The sequence below is a fragment of the Phlebotomus argentipes genome, unplaced genomic scaffold (genome assembly GCF_947086385.1).
Source record: "Phlebotomus argentipes unplaced genomic scaffold, Phlebotomus argentipes genome assembly scaffold_4, whole genome shotgun sequence".
In the NCBI taxonomy this organism is placed as follows: Eukaryota; Metazoa; Arthropoda; class Insecta; order Diptera; family Psychodidae; genus Phlebotomus; species Phlebotomus argentipes.
Window position 1 is genome coordinate 5,740,509 of NW_026776174.1, and position 22,643 is coordinate 5,763,151.

The window sequence follows — 22,643 nt, forward strand, 5'->3', positions numbered from 1 at the left end:
CTATTGATGACGTCAGAACTGTCAGTGGAGTTCATTTGCGGCTGAGTGTTGGCCCAAGTACGCAAAAAGAGTTCTAAAGAGTGCAGTTTCCGTGCCGGAAAAGTGTGAAAATTGCTGATAAAAAGTGCTCCAGTATCCACCGAATCGGTGCACGTTAAGTTCTGAGGAGAATCGCCGTGACAGTAGGAGAAATCGTGCTAAGAAGTTTCACTTAGTTGTCCGGAAGTGCAGAAAACAGTGCAAAAGGTGAGTGGTTTTGGGGAAGTGTGGGGCTCCGGAGGGGCCTTGTGGATGTTTTGTCGGTGAAACATGTGCACATGCGTCCGGTGGCATCCCCACTACAGCGTGTTGGGCCACCCCGCGCTTGGTGTGTGTGTTTTTTCCACGAAAATCGTCAGTCTGAGGGAAGAATTCTTGGTGTTGTGTTGTGTTTCTTGGTCTCTCTGTCTTTTTACCACATAATTGTTGGTGTATTTTGTTGTCCGACACTCTCTGAGGAAACCAACAAACATCAGGTAAAACTTCCTTGCCAACATCCATTGAGATTTCCGGGATGTTCGCCTCACACGGAAGACTTTCTCGCCACACACACACAGAATCTCGCTAATGCGTCATTCCATTGCGATATTTTTTTGCATGGAAAGACCCCAAAAATACTGAGAAAAAGAGGCTGAGTAATTGGACAATAGACACGGCATCAATTTTGTGTGATTCGTGGCATGAGAGATGAGAAAATGGTCTGACAAACCATCTTTCGATGTAGTTTGTGGGCCATTTCCGTGATTTTGCACTGTCCGGAAGATGGTTACACGCCCTCAATTCCACTGAGGACACAATGGAGGCCAAATTCCCAGACCCACTTTCATTGTCAGGCCACTTCCGAACCCCAAATCCCTCGTGGTGCTCAATTCACGCCTCCTGGGCTATCTTGTGTGCCTGAAAATGCGGTCGAGAGGCTCCCGGTGGGGCTCTGAGCCCGCGGAATCCACCCTGAAACGCGGTGGAAAATGTTGGATCTCGCGGCTGGCGTGAGGAATGCGCACACTCCTGAAGACTCAACGGACTCCATTTCTAGACACTATTGATTTTTCCACGACCGAGGCAATTGCGCTCGTGTGGAGCACATAGATCAGGACGCTGGGGGCCGAAGGAATGCCAGCCGTTCGGGCACAGACTTCCATTGAGTGGCTGAGGGGGTGCATCTACTTGCGGGGCGGCGATGGATTTCTCGGTGTGTCTCTGGGGCCGGGAAAAGGGGGGCCGCACGAAAGCAGGGCGTTGTAGCGTTCTGCTGCTCTTGGGAAAATGCAAAGTGGCTCTTGCGGTGCCATTGAACAGTTTTCCAGTGTCGTTTGTTCTTCTGCTGGCCCAGTCAGGGTCAATTTCCACGGTTTTCCCACAGAATTTTTTGACCCTCCTCGCAAAGCCAATGCTAATCATCTCAAGATTGAATGCTCTGGCCTAAATCTGGAGATTATATTGAGGATCGTAAAGCTATTTTGAGACTTAATGATACATATATTGAGGGTGGAAATTTATGTTATCATTATTCATTCAATTTCCAATCATTTATGATGAATTGATGACGTGATGTTTTTTTTCCATTACCCTACTAGTAATGACTTATTCCACTTTGATATTCAATAGGGATTCAGGAAATTTGTCTATAAAATTATGATTAATTCAGAAGAATATTTCGTCCTTCTTTATCCAAAACACATTTTCACAAAATCAGTGAGTTTCATCATATTAGATAAACTTGTAGGCATGAAATCACATTTTTTTCTATTATTTGCTCTCCTCTACATGTATCTCTTCATATTTATACCAAAAAAGAATAACATGAGAAATGTAGAATGAAATTACAACAATTTCAGCCAATGTGCCATGAAACTTAAACCTTTGCTGTGGCAAAACCCTCGATTTCCGACCCGAAGTTAAGGAGTTTTCTATAGTCAATCCCCCAGGGAATCACGTAACAACTATTGAGTTTTCCAGCCGCTTTTCATCTTCTCGAGAAAATTCACCAAAATCGAGACCCGAGTCGTGAAGTTTTGGCTGAATTTGGCCAGAAGTAGGAATATAGTTGAAGCAATTTCTCATTCTTGGGCCGTATTATTCGGTTACGAACATAGAAATTCTTCAAAAAGTAGATTCAAGGAGTGTTCAAAGTGGGATAAGAGTTGTGTTGAGTTCCTGCAATATGATAGTTTTCCTATCTTAAGTATTTCAATATAAACATTATTTTGGCATTGCTAGAAATTGAACCTATTTCAGTACATTCACATGATTTTGAGCAGTAAAATTTGCATGAATGCAAATAGTTTAGTCCACAGTTCAGACTGTATTAGCTTCTCCCGCTCAATTCTCTGTATGTCACTGCCAAATTGAAATTGTGTGGAGTGATTTTGAGGGCAAGAGCAGCAAAACACCCACATTGTGAACCTTCTGGCGGAATATCGTGCCTGCGACCGCAATTCAATTTGTGCTGTTGGAGTATTATTCGATTGAGATAAGGATGACACGTCAATTACAGCATCATTCGCAAATTGATCTCTTCTCCTTCATTCGCCTCTTCATTTTCTGTATCTCCTCTGTGGCTCTTCATAATGGAAATTGTGTATTTGCTTCAATTACTTCTTTTCTGAATTTGACTAAAATTTCAAAGTTCATCATTTTGGGGAAGTTTTCGAGCTGTGTTCCAAATGAGAGTATTTCTACTCATGATTATTTTATGTTAATCGATTTGGTGGAGGCGTAGTTTGGAGATAATTGATATGCTAATTAAAATTTTGTGCTTTTGCTCTGAGGCAAATGAATTTTGAGAACATTCTATTGGATGGAAATGATTATACATATTTCTCATTTTATGCATTTTGCTTTGTCCCTCTTTCTCATGCTAATTAGTATTCCACGTAATCTATGATGATTAGTTTATTCAGTAAAATGTGCGCAATGCACAATCTTCCAGTGGATGAGTCTTCTTGCAAAGTGTGAAGAAAATCCGCACATCAGTCTCGTCAATTTCATCGCATGTAATTCTGTGGAAAGAATTTATATCACGATTAAATGGGATGTGCTGCTGAGAAACTGATAAATTTATCTGATGTTGAATTTAATGGGGTTGTGAAAACATCACACGGATGGGATTTGTGTAAACTTTTCTCTCGAGAGGGTGGAAAGTGAAGTTGGGCATTGCGGAGTATTTTGAGGGTGGGCGAAAGGGTTCTTCGGCGAAAGTATGAGGGCAAAATTTGAGCTGATGATTGCTTAAATGATAATATCATCTGGGAAAAGGAGATTTATTTGAGATACAACTCTCCGTTCTGGCGCAATTATCTCTTAAGAGCTCATAATTGGGAATGTTTTAATCACTTAATAATTTATCATTTCTTCCGTACGATGATTTGGAATTCAGGGCACAGCGACACTGAATTGAAATCATATTTTCTGTCGTGTCTGGAGATGAATTGATGTATGATTGCATTAAATTGATAAAAAAAGTCTAATTTCATACATTATTCAGGCAAGTCTCATGTGTTCATCTTAAGGAAAAGTGCCTGCCTCTTGGGTGGCGAGAATTGAAGGAGATTGTGATTTAATGTATGACAAAGTGTCTGAAAACAAGCTGTGAATTCTCTTCAGGAGAAAGAACTTCTGCCACTCTTCCTTCCTCCGAACGCCCCATGAAATATTTATAAAGGCGAGAAATCGTTTTTCTATACAATTTCTCTCGAGCACTTTCCCACCTCATGAGAGATTTCTATGTACATAAATTTGCTGAGGATTTACTTTTTGGCCATACATAACAACAAACACTGTATGAAGGGTGGAAAATCGATTGGGGGAAGCGAGAAGAGCCACACTTTTCACATTGAGGCTCCAGCGAGTGATGCATTGTCTCACTGTCGAGAGGGATGAATTGTGCGCATTTGTACGTTTAATGAGATTTGAGATAAATCTTGTGTGGCAACATTTTCCACTTTCGTGATACAAAGTTTTTATTGGACATTGTCAAATGATGAAAATCAACAATCGTACAGAGCAACTTTCTCATTGATTGTTCAGTTAATTTTCCAACGTGTATAAAAGTTTGTGTAACATTTTCTGAACTGTTAAAACTCAATTGCAATTCTAGAGGTGTAACAATGTTGCAAATATGTTCTAAAACTCGTCTTGACTGACTACTTTTTAGAGTGTTTTGTCCAAGGTTTGTTTATATATAAACGAATGTAGAGATAGCTTTAAATCAACTATTCTGTATAATGCTAAATTGTCTTTAATTATGTTAATTGCTATACTAAAAACTCGAATTCGTCCTTTCAAAATAAAACATCCCATAAACTGAATTAGAGACATTAAAGCTTAGGTATTGTTTATTCATTTCCCTCAATTAATTTTAACCTGTGAGCTTCTGAGTTGAAGCTTACAGCACATATATAGTTTGTTGTTGCACAAAAAAGCGAGACGAGAGTTCGCGTCGACGCAGTAGAGCCATGTCACCACAATATGCTCTATTGCAGAGGAGAGTTTTCATTGAAAATCCCTTTGGCGGTGAATAGAAAATGTTAATAGGCAAAATGAACATGAAATTACACTCTTCAGCTCAATTCGACAGTCAATGGTGCTGAAAAGGCGCAAGAATGAAATGAGAAACGAATATTGTGATGGAGGTTTTTTTAGAGGGATGAAATCTGGGCAATTTTTTGTCCATTTTCCACACTGATGCTGTTTACAGTTTGAAGAGCTTTGGGCATTAAATATTCATCGACTGGGTGTGGAAGGTTTACGCGCATATAAATGCCAGAGAATGGTGGATTTTGAGAAGGGATTTTGTGTGTGGGCGCAATTTATTTATTAATTTCTGTTCTCTTCTCCATTTTTTTCGCCCAGAATGCCGTCTGCAGCCCCAGCAGCAGCAGCAGCAGGAGCTGAAAATGGTGCTCCGGTGCCGAAAACAGAACTGCAAGAGTTGCAACTCAAGGCGCAACAGTGTACAGATGAGGTAGAGGAATTGCTGTGTGAAAATGCTGATGTGTTGAGAAGAAAATTTGCACGCAACAACATCCTAATTATGGCTTTTCTTCGTGTTTTCCAGTCCCTGGAGAGTACACGTCGCATGTTGGCGCTGTGCGAGGAGGTGAGAAATGCTTTTTATCTCTTTTTCCTTCAATGCTATCGCAGATATTATGCCTCATGCCCTTTGAGGTTAAAATACAACATTACCGGGATATATTTGGATAATAAAACTTCTTTTCCCATTTCAAAATAGGCGAAAAATGAAAAATTGTGTTTACTTTGCGATTTGATTAAAAAAAAAATGTGATAAAGATGAATTTTCGCTAAAAAAAAATCAATTTCCTGGGTTGAAAAGTGAACAAAATTATTCCTTTTCTTATCTTTTCCCAATTATTTTCATCTCTTTTTTGGTTTTATCAAGTTACTTGCTGTGGACAGTGTTTAAGCAGGTGTAGCACAAAAATATCTCTAAAATGTCATCTAATGTATATCTTCTAGTATCCTTTCCTCATGGTGGAAGAATTAGGAGAGAAAATGGTCTTTTTGTCGAGAAGAATCTATAGAAATGTCAACAGTTGTTCATGTTTTTTATGCTTTACTATAGTGTGAAAATCAATGAGGCAAATATTGTTGGATATTTCACTTAGATTTATAGGAATTCTCTAGTATAGTTTTCTATAGGAAAAAAAAAAACACCTCAGAAGCAATAGTTCTTAGATATTCTAGAGACAGTATAAAATCGATAATATCGCGTGGAGAATCCTAGTTTTAGATTTAAGATATTGAGGCCCAAGAAATGAAGAGAGAAAGTGAGTTTTCTGTGTAAATTTTGTATCCATGTTGATTTATTTTGGATTTCTTCTTTAGTTTCTATGGATATATCAAAGAATTGTTATACAGCAAAACGTATTCCATGCTATTAAGTGTTTGCATGATAAGTGTATAAATGTTTTAGATGATTTATCCAGAGCAATTTGTTTTTGTATATGAACAGACAACAACAAAAGAAGAACTTTATGGAAAAAAATAGCCAAAAGAAAAGGGGACTTTAGTGACATCGCAATTGAGTTAAATTGTGTCACGTGCTTTCAAAATCACTTGAATTCTTCTTCCGGGGAGAACATAATAATGTTTTAGTATGCCCATTGGCAATAACGAGAGCCGAAGCACTTTTAGCTGTTATGGTTTTTTTTTGGTTATAAAAAGACGTAAAAGACAGTGAAATGCTTGAATATGAATGAGAGATCTTTTTTGTGACTACCTAGAATTTCTTTTTCTAACTATTCACACACTCTAAAAGAAATATAATGACTTTTCTGCACAATTCTTTCCCTCAAGCATTCACTCTTTCCTTTCTTCTCTAGAGCAGAAAGGAATTTCAAGCAATTTTAGGAAATTTCTTCTCATTCTATATGTCATGATATATAGAGCACAGACTGTAGAGAAAATGTTTCAAACGTGACTTCTATCTTGAGAGCACACACACTTTCCTTTGGCAAAAGTGGTTTGGAGAAGTGCGGCAGTTGATGTCCTCTTCCTGCCACTTTTCCTCCTGTTTTGCCATGTAATTAGGACTTTGCTGTTCATCTTCCCCGAAAATCTCGTGTCTGCAAATACTCAAAATCTATGTGGTTTGCTCTTAAATGTTCTTTTGTGCTATTTGACAATTCGGATATCTTTATTTGTTCACTGTTTCTCCCTCTTTATTTCTCCTTCCTCTGTTTATTCATCCTTGGAAGTCTCGGAAGAGATTCCTCACTCGAGTTTTCTTTTCAACATTTTTCCTTCTTATATTATTCTTCAATGTCTATCAATCGAATGTACAGAACGTATATTTGTTTTGAATGCGCAATGTAGCAGTGTCTATAAACTTATGTCTTTGGCATTATTGCAGTGAATATAAATCAGACGTGCAATTGCAAAATCTTTATTTTCCAATATGTGATTAAAAAGACAATTATTCTTAATGAAAAGTCATTTTACTGGTGATGCAGAGAAATTGGATTAATCGGTAGATGTTTTGGACGTAAATGTAATTGAGTGAAGGAGATGACGAAGAGAGTGTGGAAAATTGTGTGCAAAATCTCTGTTGACAAGCGAGACTTATGATAAATCTCCGTTAAAATGACTTTGAAAATATATTAAAAAATGCTACAAAGAAAAACACACTGATCCACTGCATAAACTTTTATTCTCAATTTTTCCTGAGTTGATTTGTTAAATGCGAAAAGAGATTGAAACTGACAGTGAAATACCAACATAGAGATGAGTTGAGCCATTCAGATATAAATACAGCCATGATATTGAATCAGACCAGAAACAGTCCACAGAAGCAGATTATTGTTTCTTTTTCAATATTTCTTTCACTTAATTTTATTTTCCGTTGAATTGTTTTAACCAAAATGTTTCCACAGATGATTTTTTGGTTTGTGTTCCATTTGAGTTGCAATGAGTGAGTGAATGAAAAACGGATGTAAAATGAGGGAAAAGTTAAAGAAAGATTTGACTAAATGCAAACTACATGTTTCTTTTTTACCAAGGATCACAAGAAAAGACCTCAGATTGGAATATACAAAATGAACTAAAATTATATCGAGAAGATTTTTGATCAAAATTTTTTCAGTGACGATAGAGAGTAAAAAGAATGATAGGGAAGTACAAGATAATTCATTCTTATCCATTGATATACTTTTAGGTGCAAAAGAAAACTGAATGATTATTTCAGATGAAAGAAAACCAACAATATACCTTCACTTTTCAGAGATATATTCTTTTTCCAGATAACCACAAGATTATTTTTCATTTTCTCTGTACTATAAATTCATGAAAAGTCAAGTTTTTCAGAAAAAATGTGCATTTTAAGTTAAGAAAAAAAAATCGTAAAAGAGCTTTATTAATTTCCAAAAGAGCAAAAAATACTCTTAATTTTTCTTTATACCTTTTATGCCAAAAGAAATTATACAACAAAATGACACTCTTACTAATTACTGTTGTGCCGCATCACAGAGCAAGGAAGCCGGGATTCGTACCCTGGTAGCCCTTGACGATCAGGGAGGTGAGTCACAAAACACCGTTCCATTTCTTTTAAGCGAGAAGAAAATATTGAATACTCCTCCCAAATATATTGCTTTTATTTTGATTTCATCAAGATACAGTTTCTTTCTCAACTCTCTTCTTTCCGACAACAACAAACATTGAAAAATGAGCAATATTTTACCGCTTTGTTCTTTTCCGTTTTGGTTTCTGTGTTTTGATTTTAGACTACAGTTGAGAAGTATAAAGAAAATGATTGGTATTCGGTTGTTTTTCTTTAATTAAAATAAAGAAATTTCACTTCCCATGTTTTCGATTAGATTCAGTTTTGATGTAAAATTTTAATATTGTGTCTTTGATTTGAATTTGTTTTTCAATTGATATTGTATTTAGTTGAAATTATTATCTATTTCGTAAAATTTTGTGTCCAAAAGATTAAGAAAAAAAAAACGAATGATGAAAATTATGTTTAGTGATTTATTTCGTAATATTGAAATATTTTTTTTATTGATTTAATACCTATAAGGTTATTCTATAATTATACATATTGCAACTGCTTATTTGTAATCAAGTTTGTTTTATATATTCCATCTCTTTTGAGAAACTCATCCACAAACATATTGGAAACTCTCAGTTTAGAGAAGAGGATATAAATGAAACTTTTCAGCGCGCAGTTTTTGTTTTTGGCCACAATAGAAGCTTTCTTGCTTGTGACATTTTATCAACAAGTTCAAATCTTCATTTTTCCAGAACAGTTCAATATCGTTTTGCCTTGTTTCCTCCACGCATTCACCCCAAAATCACATGAGCAGATTTTTCTTATAATATTTAATGATATATTGAAAGAAGTTGTAGTATTGTATTGCACTCTTTCAGACTACACTCTGTTCTTCCCTGTTTTTTGACATGCACAGTTTCTTTCTCCATGTTTTTCTTCGAAGAGAACTTTGTCACGAGTATTATTCCGATTGCAGTTGTTATTGTAGTGTTTCTGCAATGAGTATATCAAGAAAAAAATTTTTTGTTTCCTTTCAAGAATGCGTTTTCTTATGCGGTGATTTTGAGAGAGAGAAGAAATTTATATATTTCCCGCCTTTTTCTTGCTATGCGAGCGCATTGTGTGGATGTTTGCTGATGAGAGAAATTCAAAACTGTGATTATAAGCTAATAAGCGAAAAATGATATGCTATATGAAGAAAATGACGCAGCGAGAGAGGGAAATTTGCGAAAAAGTTTACCAGGAGTTTGGAGAACCTTTTCTCAAGTTTCATTTTCCTTAATGCATAAATTATATCTTTTTTCTGCCATTATCGTTGAAAGAGAAGCACTCAGTTGCCGTTCTGCAGTTGAACGTATTCTATTCATATTTCTCTCGTACGATCTACGTATGTCTCTTGATAGGTTAGAACGGCACCTGAGAATACTTGCATTTTGGGTATTATTTTATTTATTTCGTTGACATGTTATTTCTCTACTTATACTAGAAGTTGTTGTCATTTTCTAGAGCGAAGATGCTGGCGGTAAAACATTACAAATGTTGAGCCATCAAGGCGGTAAGAGAACAAATAAGAGTTGAAGGATTTAATTGTTAACAAAAATCCTGGTGGTTATTAAACTAATATTCTTACAAAAGAAAAACCCTAGAAGAAAGACTCTAGAGTAATATAATTTAATCCTATGGCAAAATGTAATATTGTTATCAATGCAATTGACTTTAATTAACAAAGTGGTGTGGATTTTGGACACTTTGTGTGTGATTTCTATGGACACAAGAAAGCACTGGGTGTTGTTTTTATGTGGAATACTTCTCTGTACAGCATAATAATATTGTAGGATGTTCGCAGGATTTGTTAGGGATACTTTTAGGGAGTGCTTAGGAATTAGGTTTGATGAAAGACCATTGAGAAAGTCTAATGATTTTTCGCCAATGACAATTTATAATAAATAACACACGATAGACAATTGAGATTGAAGAGAAGTGTGGCTAAAAGGAAATGTCATGTCTTTGTCTAGAGTACGGAGGTTGGGATGCGTACCATCGTCATGCTGGACGAGCAAGGAGGTAAGAAAACCACAAGGTGATAAACAAAGAAAAACAATGATCAGTGATGACAAGAGAAATCCTTAAAAAAAATCTTTATCTGGCATGAAAATGATATCCTTTTGAATGAGATGATAAAATGAGGCAAATCCTTCCAGCCTTTAGAGACATGATTCTCAAACGTCCACAGACAGACAGATATATACAATTGAAATAGCATTAATTGTGAATTGGATTAGAGCATGCCCGAGGGAATGTCGAGCTATGATGTCAAAATGCCTCCGGAGATGCCAAAGAATCGAATCGCAATTGATGGTTATATTTGAGTGTGAGATGTTGAGATGTGCCACTTGTCTTCTACGACAGTATATCACATATTGTATAGTCCAGAGAACTCCAGCCATAATGAAACACACGTGTGACAACAGAACAAGAATAATATATGGAAAAGCACAGAAAGATAAACAGAGAGATAATTGTTCCTCTAAATGATTTATTCAGTGTCAAACATTAGGCATGCATTTATATTGCGAATAATAATTTTCCAGCTGTTTTACAGATAATGAGACAGGCTGGAAAATTGAAATGTATGAAACAATTTGGGGGAAAATATGAATGGTGGGCGGGCGGAGGGAGAAAAGGTTCACATGTCATGCTAAAATATTCAAATGGGGTCGTATTTGCAGAATGTCCAGAAAATGATTCACATAATTATATCCAGCCACAAACAGATTTACTAACAAGACTAAAACCACCATGCAAACCACATAACAACTCGATAAAAAGATACTATTTGCTAAAATACTATCTTACTTACACCACAATAATGTAGACAAGTGAGTATTTGTAATCTTTTAGCCAAAATGATGAAAACAGTGAGAGAGAAAGTATTATGAGAGTATAATTGAGAGTTATTCTTAACATTAATTAGTCTCATTAGTTTGATCTTCATCCTATATTTATTATTATATAGTTATTTGCTTGCATTACCCTTTTTCCTTTGCCGTTTGGGTCTATTCTACCATTTGCAATAAAAAGAGAAGTATTTGGTTTAGTGTATTTTCTTAATTAATTTCCGGGAAGAGAAGGCAATAATAGAGAATGCAACTTCATTGGGCCACCGTTTTTTAATCCTCAGGAGAGTATTTCTGTTGGTTGATTTTAATTTGCAATGCACGTGAATGGTTTCATTTAACATTGAATATTGTTGGAGAGGAAGGAGTATCTTTTAATGACTATTGTTTTTCTTTTATTCATTTGACTAACCTTAGTTTAATTAATATTAAACATTCACACCATAATCAAATTGATTGCTGATTAAAATTGCACGTTCTAATGTGGATTTTGGGTGAATTTTTGCAGAGCAATTGGACAGAATTGAGGAGGGAATGGATCAAATTAACGCCGACATGCGAGAGGCTGAGAAGAACTTGAGTGGAATGGAAAAATGCTGTGGATTGTGTGTACTTCCATGCAATAAGTAAGTTGATTCACCAGTGATTCATGCCAGAAAAAACCTGTCAAGATGAAAGAACTCTGTGTTGTGTACCAAAATATCCTAATACTAGCCACAATAGTCATCTCAGTGTAAGAGATTGAAATGGTAGATGTTCCACAGCTAATTCCTCTTGTATGTAGCTTTAATATCTAAAAGAATCTATTTGTTGTTTGACTATTTTCAAGAGCTTTTATGCCTCTTTTATACATGTTATATCTTTTCTCTCTAAACATTCTGTCTCTCTAAACACACATTCTGTCTTTGTGAGTGGTGATAAAGGTAAAATGATATTTACTACAGGTGTCTTGTGAGCTCCTTTTAGCTTCGGCAGAAGGTTGATTTATGTGGGGATGGGATGAGTATTGAAAAGTGAGAAATGCGTATCGATTTTCCGTCAATATCTCTCTCGAGGGAATCCACAAATTCTCACACCTTCAGAAGCGTTTTTTTTTGAAGGGGCTTCAAATGAAGAAGGAAAACATATCATATGAAAATGGAGCTGGGGAATTTACCGGTTGTTACGCCCATCCTTTCTCTGCCTCCTTTATTATTCACAAATTTTCAATATCAATGGTATATTTGTATTTTAACCACAATACCGCGACTGCGAGAGCCAAAAAAGTAAAAGCCATCCAATATATTTTCCCACTCTATTTTCTGTGCCTGTCTATGGAGATATATGTATGAGTAAAATCCTGAAAAAAGAAAGAAATCTGCACAGAAATAGAAATCGGTAAATAAAATCAAATGAAATTCTTTTTCACCGGGAAATTGTAATAAATTTGATATATCAATTTGAATGATATTGATTTGTGCTGCTGAGTTTTCATGTTTTATATTGTGGATCTCAAGGAGATGCAATATATTTCAAGGGTGAAATAGATGGGACACTGTGAAGAACATTGGCATCTCTCTTGAGCTTTATTAATAGCTCTTGGACTCTTTTTCTTTCTTGTCATCTTTCTCGTCTCACTTAGAAGGAAAACCAGGGGAAAATGTCCTCGAATGAGCTTCATTTTAAATTATCAGCCGCACAGTGTGCCGTTCGGGGTGTTTGCAAAGGGTCGTTATACTGTTGTCTTTAGCATTGACTGGCTCAGGGTGTGAAGGAGCAAAGCTAATTGACGTTGAGATATCAGTGAATTGGTGGGAAGTTGATGTAAGTTTCCTCTCTTTTGCTTTCTTATATACTTCAGCTTCAATTTTCTGCCTCTTTTCACCCACACTCAAAGCACCTCAGGAGGTAAGAGATGAGAAATACAAGTGGTTGAGCAGAAATTAATTTATCATCTTGAGCGTGTTTTGTGTGTGGACATTCAATGTTGCCTAATTATGCTATGGTGAATGATGATAAATGCTCACTGCTGGGCAGCGTCAATTGCAAATGGAATGCTTCTTTCTTTCTCTCTTTCTCTGTCGTAATGAAGCGAAAGCACGAGAAATGTGAAAGAGGCGATGTGACAAGCATAGAGACATATTTTGTCAATGACCTCATGGATAAATGTGTAATTAATCCCAAATATTTGTTCTCTTGTCTCGTCCATGTAACTAGGAGTGCATCATTTAAGGAGGACGACGGAACCTGGAAGGGTAATGATGATGGAAAGGTGGTGAATAATCAGCCACAGAGAGTTATGGATGACCGCAACGGTTTGGGTCCGCAGGCAGGATACATCGGAAGGTCGGTTACCATAACATTTTACTCCACTCTTCTCTCTGCCCACAAAAAAGACTCTCTCTCTGTACACTGGATTACACTCTCTATATCGCATGTAATCTAGCTAACATGTTGGGCGGAATACCGCCCTCCGACATAATTATTTTAATCCTCACACAGGCTGAGACTGCTTTCAGCCGAGATTAAACTACTTTCACACATGCTTAGCTGGTGGTGAAAGGTCGTGTTGGTGATATTGATGTTGCCTCTCTTGACAGGATCACAAATGATGCTCGAGAGGATGAAATGGAGGAGAACATGGGACAAGTTAACACAATGATCGGCAACTTGAGGAACATGGCGCTGGACATGGGATCCGAGCTCGAGAACCAGAACCGGCAGATTGATAGGATCAACCGCAAGGTCAGTGAATCCTCTCAGTGGTGTTTCGTGATTTCTGGGAGAATTGTAACTCTTCAGTGCGACTTTAACTAATAAATTTGCGATGTAACTTTATGTGTATGACGAAAGGTGAGAGCAGTGTTAGATATTTCTCCTGAGATGAGAAACTTTCAACAAGAACCACTATGAAGAGCATTAATATTGCAATAGGAAATTGTATTCTCAAGAACTCTTCAATTTGCGTTAAGAGGACAAAGCTTAAGATGCAAGTTATTGCATTTACGAGAGACTCTCTCTCTCTCTCTCGCTCTTATAAACCCGCCGTCAAAAGCACGTAAAGTTGCGTCGCATAAAGTTTGATCTTTGAGACGTTTGTAGCGAGTGTAAAGTTGCATTGGGAATCGTAAAATTGTGGTGATGGTGCGAGCTTTTACTAACAATTGTGTCCTCTCCATGCTGCGCATTTCTGTAATTGGATCGCTAACGAATTCAGGGTGAATCTAACGAGACGAGGATAGCCGTTGCAAATCAACGTGCTCACCAGCTACTCAAGTAAAGTGTTTGAAGAGGGATGCACCACGTCAATCAGCTCATTTAAAATATATGCAATTTTGTGTTACAGTTAAGGATTCACGTACGATAAAATCCATATGAATGTGGATTCTTTATCTGATGGAGAGCTAAAATGGATAAGATGGGATTTTATTTATTTCGAAATCTCACACACACACACTACACATGCAAAGTCACACAGTGGATAATCCTCTCCCATTTTAATTGCGGGCGAGATAAAGATGAACGAGCGTGTGATTGCGAAATGGCTAAAGATGTTTTATCAACACTATCAATTAGAAGAGACAAACACAATGAGATGAAGATGAATACCGAAAAAAAGTGAAATGGTTTGCATCAATATATTGTTCTTTTTTCTGTAGACTCTCTTACCTCTCTTTTTTTGGTTATCCTTAACCTCTATTTTTACATCTTTTTTATTTTATCTATTCGTTTCTTCTGTCCCGAGATGAAGAAGTAAGTGAAATAGAAGAAGCAAAGATTTTTAAAATAGCAATTAGTTTTTGAAAAGTTCAGCAAAGAGACTTTTTGAATAAATGTAGAAGTTGTGTGGACAACACAGAGTTGCTGCTTTTTTTGGAAACTGACTGCATTTGAACAGAAAAATGATGCGAAAATGAAAATCACTGCGTTTTGAGAATGCTTTTCTTTTTCGTGCAGTGTTAAAATTAAATAATTATCTTGCAAGATGTTATGCAAAAGATGAGAAAAACTGTGCCTTGAGGTTTTCTTTCTCTAACAAAAAAAAAAACTCTCTGATTGAGTTCTTTGACCTTTCAATTTCAATTAGTGATGTTTAGATGTGTTTAATGTTGTGTTTATAGCGTTTTCTCTGGTAATTTAACTCCAAAAAAGTGAGGAAGAAGAAATGAAGTAAATAACTTAAAAGACCCACTTTTTCTGTCCAAATGTTGATTAGATTTTAAAAAATAAGGATGATGAATGAGTAAAAGTTATTTGATTCGCGAGTTGTACAGTAGGGCAAAATGATACAAGTTCACACTGTTGTAACATAACAATTAAAGAGATTAAAGAACAAATCCAGGAAGAGATTAGAGAGCTTCCAGAGCCGGTAGACATTTTTTTAGATCTGCTCAGTAGTTAAAGGAAAAATTCTAGACATAATTATGGTTATTTTGTGTTGACTAAAACATTGGCAGTTGGCGATTGAAGACATATTTCTTAGTGTGTAGAGAAAAATGTATATAAATTGATGAGAACCACTCAATGAAATCTATTAGATTTTATTTTTTGGATGATCACTGCATTCATTCACGCTCTCCCCATTTATTTACTAATTAAGCGCCCAAAAAGGATTGTGAAATAAATCGCTGACACTTTGCCAACAGATCAAAAAATGAAGATGCGTATTTTTCGCGTGAAGGTGCTAAAAAGAATAATTTTTGCCATATTAGCCACATTTTTCCTCCGCTTTCAAAGCAATATTGTGTTAGGAGAGAAACGAGATGGTGAATTTCATTCACTCTCGCCACAATTCTCTTGGGCTATTTAGTTGTGGGAATTATGATGGTTTGTAGTCAGCAATTTATTTTACGAACATGATGTGATAAATTCTTCACGATTCATTGATTTTGCTGGCTTTTGCTTCACCAATAATGGCGAAAAGACACACGCGGAAGGCGTTTAGCAAAGGCTTTTGGGCGATTGTTTGAGAACTAACATTAATTGGTTATTGCATTGAGTAATGCGCTAGTTTATTATATGCTTTATTTTTTTTCTTCTCGAATCTCTGGTTTTAATCTGTATTTTCTATGATTTTTTCTTTCTTTTCTCTCAAACAGGGCGAAGCGAACACTGTAAGATTAGATGAAGCTAGCAAGAGAGCTGGACAACTTTTGAGAAATTGATTTCTAACGGATATGATTTGACGATGAGTACATATTTTCCATTTATTTCCTTCGTTGTTCCTTTCAAGACTATCAAGAACGCGCTCTTTCCAAAACACGAAACATATTTCTTTTTCTTATGGTATTTTTTTTGAGTTCGAGAGTGAGTTGGAAGATGTGAAAAATACTCTTTCATCAATATTTTGTTTGCTCCATTGAAGCATGAAATATAAACTTGAGTGTTTCAGTGCAGATTAGAGGATAAGTTTATGGGATTTGCATTGAGCACTGAATCCATCCAATTCGACAAGTTAAATGGTTTTTTTTTCGGGTGGCGTGAGCGTCAAATTGGGAAATAAAAAACAGCACAAGTTGATTAATAGATGACAAAATAGCAAGTAAATGCGGCAATTGAGAGGAAATTAACTTACATTATCAATGATCAGTGATGCAATTGAGATACAGCAGCAAAATATATACATTATATTATATATTTCTATAATCGATAGATTTGGAAAAGATTCAAAATAAGTAAAAAAAAATATCCAATATTCAATATATCAATGAAAGTATAATATTTGACAAGTTTTACTAACTTATTTTTTTGGCGTCTTTTCCGTGACATGATAAGAAGAAAATTGATAAACAACCAAAACTCCAGTTATGGGTGCAGAAAGACACGCAACAAATTCGACCTATAATAAAATTTTCATTGATTGCAAAGATGTAACATCAAAATAATTACTTTTTTGTCGACATATAATAATGTAGTGTTGTTATTCGAGATTATTAAAAAAAATTATTATTATTAAACACTTAAAATGAAAAAAATAAATGATAAAATCATAGCAAAAAAAATCTCAAAAAAATGTTAATAAAATCTTACATTTTAGATTGTTTATATAAACATTTAAAAGAAAATGTGAGATGAGTAAAGGTGAGAAAATTACATAAATTATTATAGCTAAAACATGAGAAGGTGAAGAAGGAAAACGTTAAATTTGCTAATTGTTAGAAACTATTGAATAATAATGCAATATGAGAGGAGAAATTACCTTAAAAACGACGGAGAATGGCTTAATTATTGAGAAAACAAACAGCTGCTTTGTAAATTGGACGAGACTCAAAAAATCTACATATTGAAAGGGTGATTTAAGGGTGTAGAAGTTAAGTGAGAAAATAACAAGAGATAATAACAATTAAATTGTGAAATCCATATCACACAAGAGTCAACTTTTGATCAATCCGCGAAGAGAATATCTTGATTTTTTGAAGTTCCATCGAGAAGGCATGAAAACCTAGTGTTTTTTCCTGATTAAAATAGAACACAAGAAGAAATGATTCTTAGACTTAACGATGATTATTATAGTGGTTTACAATGATGATAGAGATGATGAATAACTTTTGATGAATAAAAAAATGTGAATTTTTGATAAACCCACAGAAACACGCCTTAAGTGACAACATTAGAAGTGATTTTATCACTTTATTTACTGATTTCCGTTAATTTCTCTGCCCTCTCTTCATCTTCATTCACAACTTCTTTGCGTCTGTCGAGCGAAAGAAACATACATTATCATTTCTATGGCTATTATCGTATACTTTTCTTTATCTGTTTCTAAAAAAAAAGACATACAAACTGCGAAGATGAAACGCAAATTACACAATTTTCTCTATACATAAACGCAATAATATTTACAATGATGATAAACGAACATTGTAGAAAGGTTCATTTCACGATGTTTAGCGAGTTTTCACGTCTCGCTGAGGCGCGGAAACGCATTTGGTTCAATAGAAAACTCAAAACCACCTAAGGATAAAATGGCAAAGGGAAAATATAGAGAGAGAAAAACACAGAAAAACTATTTTATCATCTAAAAGAAGGAGACAGTACAGAAAGTATTCTAACAATTTAACTATATAAAATGGCATGCTGAAAAATCCATATGAACCAGACTTAAGATGAAAGAATGATAAAAAAAGAAAAGGAATAAAGTAGATATTTTTGATTGATAATAAATAAACATGTACAAAAGAATATCGAAATTTTTTCGCTAATTAATTATCTTTGAAAAAGAATAATGATGATGAAAAAAAACATGAAAAATCTATGTCTCTTAAAAAATCTCTAAATGTGCGTAATTTTTGGAGGAAGATGATGAAAAGATAAGTAAGCTGAAATTTATTTTTTCTATCGAAAACCAAAAACAGAAAACAACTTTTCAACATTTTTCTTGTGTAAAAATTTTCACGACACTTCTTTGTGCCCTATTTTCCATCCTCAAAAAAAAAACAGATTTTTGTGGAAATTTCGGTTGTGTTACCTACTTATCCTCCCTAATCCTCTATTTTTGATTTTGATTTAAAAAATTCTTTTGTCAATTCGATAAATACTTGAGCAGAAGAGTTCAAAGTGGCTCTTCTGTTCGTGATTCTCTGAAGAAAAAGTAAGAAATGTTAATATTTTGAATTGATTTTCTTAAAACGAATTTAGTAAGTAAAAATGATTATAAAATATTTTTCAAAATACATTGTAATTTATTATAAAGAATGATAAAACTTATAAAGAAGTGATAAATACAAGAGAATCAATTTCTTTCATTTGGCCAACGAAGATTCCTTTCTTCTTTCGCCTTTTCTGCATATTTTTCAGTGGACGGCGAGGAAATCAATGACGCCACGAGCGTGAGTTCTGTGGATGAAGAGGGAATTTCGCCGTCTGAAAAGGAATATTTATCATCTGACTGGGAACAAGAACTCTCCGAAGAGGATTTGCTTTGGGTGAAACCGCGGCGAAAGTCTCAAGAGGCACTGAATGCAAAATTGGAGAAATTTATCTCCTGTCCCGATGATTCTCAAGCTACGGTACCGAAAGCTTCATTCTTGTAAACTTCTCTGAATATTGCATGACTCAGAGATGAGTCACACTAAACGACCACCTTTATATCTTAAGCTCGAAATGAAGGAGAGACAAAGGAACACAATTCGCGTGGAGTATCGAAGGAAATTGAGGCGGAAGCGAGCCATGCAAGAAGTCGATAGATTGAAGAAGTTGACGACAGGAAATTTCCCGGATGCCAGGAGCAAACTGGAATTCCTCACTGAGCAAGAGTTGAAGGATAAGAAACTCCATCGTAGCTTTTATTACAGTCCGGATGAACCGCTGACTTACGTAAATATTTCATTTAACCCTCTTGAATCTCACAAAATTACGTCAAAAATTAAAGTAGTCTCGCGAAATAAAGTACAACTTGAATGCATTCTGATCTGTGAAGCAAAATTTATGGAAGTGATTAGCATCAATTAACTTTTTTAATCTTTGTGAGATAAAAACTATCAAATGCATCAAAGAGAGTTAATAATTGACTTCGTTTTCTTCACAGAAAAAACTCTTGATAAAGAGAAGAAAAGCTATTTATCGTAAATACATCGAATTTCTGAGAAAACCTGGAGAAATGATTGCAGCATTGCTGGAGAAATCAAGAAGAGCCATTCAGGAAGGAGATGAAGATGAAAAGAAAACTTCCCCAAGGCATTCTTCCTTCCGAAGTCGCTCCAGCACACCGATAAAATCTCCTCGAAATGCTCAAAAGCCGTCTTCAGTATATTCGAAAGTGAAATACCTCACAGTTGAGAAATCACCAAAGGTTCAAGAGTCGTCAGAGGTAAAGAAGACTGTGAAAATGTCAAGAAATTACGACGATATCTCGCCACTGCAACTCTTCAATAAGAAATTTACCAGGGAAGGAGATCTCTTCCGTCACAGACTGCCAGAATTGTTTAAGAAATTCCCTGAAGATCTTCCACGAGAAGAATTCCTCATTCGTGCTATTGAAATGAACTCGAATTTACGGCCTAGCAGTTCACAAGACTTCAGACACTGTTTCGCCTTTGACTGTCTTATGAGGGCAGAAATTCACAGTGGATTCGACATCTTTTCGCCCAATTCTCGAGAAAATCCGTACAAATTGCAAATCGTCACATGCATGGGAAAGACATTTTCCCGCCAGTAGACTTTTTGGCGCCTGGAAGTTCGTGGAGACTGGAAGTATTTCCAGCTGTCACACTGTAAAAAATTCATGTAAATCGATTGTTTTGATTGTGAAATGCAGGAGATTTGAGGAAAATTACGCAAAAAGTCATGGATTTGCTGTATTACCTGGAATTGTGTGCAAATCCCATTCGTTTTGATCCCGTGAGTCACCTGACAAATGTGTTCTTCGACGATTCCAACAAACAGGTGGGAATTTTGCAATGTTTGGGTCAAGATGGGGCGGACGTAACCTTGCTTTTGCTGATGGGGCGGATTCCTTGTAGGTCTTCGCCGTGCGATCGGGCGGAGCAACGGGGATTGTGGTCAAAGGACCTGCAGACGCCGTGCACACGTTCTGTATGGACGACAGAGGTCCAATTCGATCGATAAAGTTCTCGCCGGACATGAAGATTCTTGCCATTCAGCGGACTGATGTTTGTGTGGAGTTCATCAACTTCGCCAATGGCTCGCCCATTCCCAATGAGATGCTGCAGTTCCGGGGTAAGAGTGCCCAGATCTTCGGCTTCGTGTGGATCAGCACGAAGGAGGTGGCAATGATATCGAATGCAGGCGTCGAACTGTGCCAAATCCACTTTGATCGCAGACAAATCAAGTCCGTGAAGAGCATGAACACGACTGTGAACTGGTTCGCGTGGTGTCCTCACGGGAACTTCGCCCTGCTCGCGTCGGGTGGCGGAAGCGTGCTGATGCCAGTGCTGGTGAAGCAGGGCATCATCACTAAACTGCCCAGACTGGAGTTGAGTAGCGACAGAAGCGTTCCTGAGAGAGACTGCACGTTGGCGGTGATCTATGGAACACCTGCAATCCTGATTCTGCAGCCCACGAGCAGCAGACTCGTGGAAGTGGTGATCTACATGCTGAACGGCCCAGGATTGTCGCCTAGGAAGTGTCACGTGCTGCGTTTAGGGCATTCCGGGCGCTTTGCAATCAACATCATCGATGATCTGGTGATTGTGCATCATCAGGCCACCGCCACGTCGCTGCTCTTCGATGTGGCGCAGCCTGGAGAGTTGGATCCCATCAGCAAGGTGATCTACCACCATTCCATCATCCCTGGCAAACCACTGAGGCCTTTCTCGCTGAAGATGCCCAGCATTTCCCTCGAAGGGGAAACAGTCAACTGCACGCTTTACTCGCCGGATTGGGTGCTCTTCCAGCCCAACATTGTTATAGACGCCAAATTGGGGTGCTTCTGGTATGTGGAGCTGAAGCTTGAGCCTCTCTGCACGCTCATCACAAACCGAGTGGCTCTAGTTGAATTTCTGCTGCAGCGAACGGAGGGGAAATCGCATCTTCTGGCCGTTCTGCGAGAGCTTCTTGGGGAGAATTATCGAGGAACCTTGCTGCCCATCATTGCAAATGTCTTTGACAAGATCAATAGTGTCTATAAGACGTGGATTGATGTTGAGCTGCAGAATCAAACCGCCACGCCGTCTTCAGCGAAGCCTGTGCCGAAGTCAACAGTGGCACCGCGAGTGCTGGTGGATCAAGCAGATATGCACTCTCAAGTCTTGTCCTCAATTGCAGACACTGAACAGATCGGCAAGATCCTGATGCTCTACCTCCAATCGCTCACAATCCATGGCATCGCCGCTCAGCACGATCTCAGCAAGATGATTGTCTGTGAGCTGATCAATGGCAATCTCGTGGCGACGCTGCAACAAATTGTGGCGCATTCTCTGATCAGTGAGTCAAAGCCTTTGGCTTGTTTCCTCCTTTCGCTCTCCAAGATCCATCCCACAATCGGCCAGATCGCCCTCGACATGCTGGCGAAGCTGAACGCCAACGAGATTATCATCGAAGTTCTTTTGGGGCAGGGAAAAGTGATTGACGCGCTGCGCCTGGCGAAAACCCTTCCGGACGTGGATGTGCTGCCGGCCAGGAAGTTTCTGGAGGCGGCGATGAAGACTGGCGATTCAGGCATCTTCCACTCCGTCTACATGCACTTTGTCCAAAGAAATATACGACTCAGGGGCGGACCGGAGTTTACCAGAGGTAAGATCGAATTTTGGAAGAGTTGTAAGCTTGGAAATTGATTGCTGACTTTTTGCAGGCGAACTCTGTGGCGAGTATGTTCAGCACTATTTGAAGCTGTTCTGTACCAAATCATCCAATTAAGAGACGATTCAAAAGGACAAGCGGCAATTGTGATATCCAAATATGCGTTGAATAAATTATAATATATTTTCCCGAAAAGCATTGATGGAAAACTGGTAAGTCCCTCCAGAACTTTCTTCTTCGTCTTTAGAAAGTAATATTCTGTTGCTGTTTATGAGTAAGTGAAACAATATCTGAAATAATCAAAGATTGGTCGAATTTATTTCTAAAAACTTCTACATTTTCGCTCTATATGACACTTTTTATTACACATATTTCTGATTCTGCTTTTCCTGTTGCAGAAATTACTCTATTTTATACTTCTCTCATATAGTGTGACACAAAATGAACATCTCAATAATTTTATTGGATTGTTTTTCTGTTCCTACCGCTGAACATTTCACGGAAAACGAGCAGAATTC

At 37.0% G+C, this 22,643-nt stretch overlaps 2 protein-coding genes across 8 annotated transcripts; both read left to right on the top strand.

Moving 5' to 3' along the window:
- Positions 1 to 26: 26 nt before the first annotated feature.
- LOC132258825 (synaptosomal-associated protein 25) lies at positions 27 to 17,906 on the top strand. 7 transcript variants are annotated; one of them, XM_059756317.1, is made up of 10 exons: positions 400 to 515; positions 4,894 to 5,005; positions 5,099 to 5,140; positions 8,026 to 8,074; positions 11,456 to 11,573; positions 13,144 to 13,272; positions 13,527 to 13,671; positions 14,144 to 14,202; positions 14,273 to 14,679; positions 16,026 to 17,906. In XM_059756317.1, the coding sequence occupies exons 2-9, from the start codon at positions 4,895 to 4,897 to the stop codon at positions 14,274 to 14,276; spliced, it is 657 nt and encodes a 218-aa protein (XP_059612300.1). In that variant the 5' UTR covers positions 400 to 515; position 4,894; the 3' UTR covers positions 14,277 to 14,679; positions 16,026 to 17,906. The 7 variants fall into 7 exon arrangements, with proteins under 7 accessions (XP_059612296.1, XP_059612300.1, XP_059612298.1 ...); XM_059756315.1 differs by having other exon boundaries at positions 14,144 to 14,679; XM_059756316.1 differs by lacking the exon at positions 8,026 to 8,074 and adding an exon at positions 10,066 to 10,114 and having other exon boundaries at positions 14,144 to 14,679.
- Positions 17,907 to 19,968: 2,062 nt separating this feature from the next.
- On the top strand, positions 19,969 to 22,515 carry LOC132258824 (regulator of MON1-CCZ1 complex). Its single transcript, XM_059756310.1, has 3 exons — positions 19,969 to 20,310; positions 20,388 to 22,119; positions 22,178 to 22,515. The coding sequence occupies exons 1-3, from the start codon at positions 20,212 to 20,214 to the stop codon at positions 22,240 to 22,242; spliced, it is 1,896 nt and encodes a 631-aa protein (XP_059612293.1). The 5' UTR covers positions 19,969 to 20,211; the 3' UTR covers positions 22,243 to 22,515.
- The last annotated feature ends 128 nt before the right edge of the window (positions 22,516 to 22,643 follow it).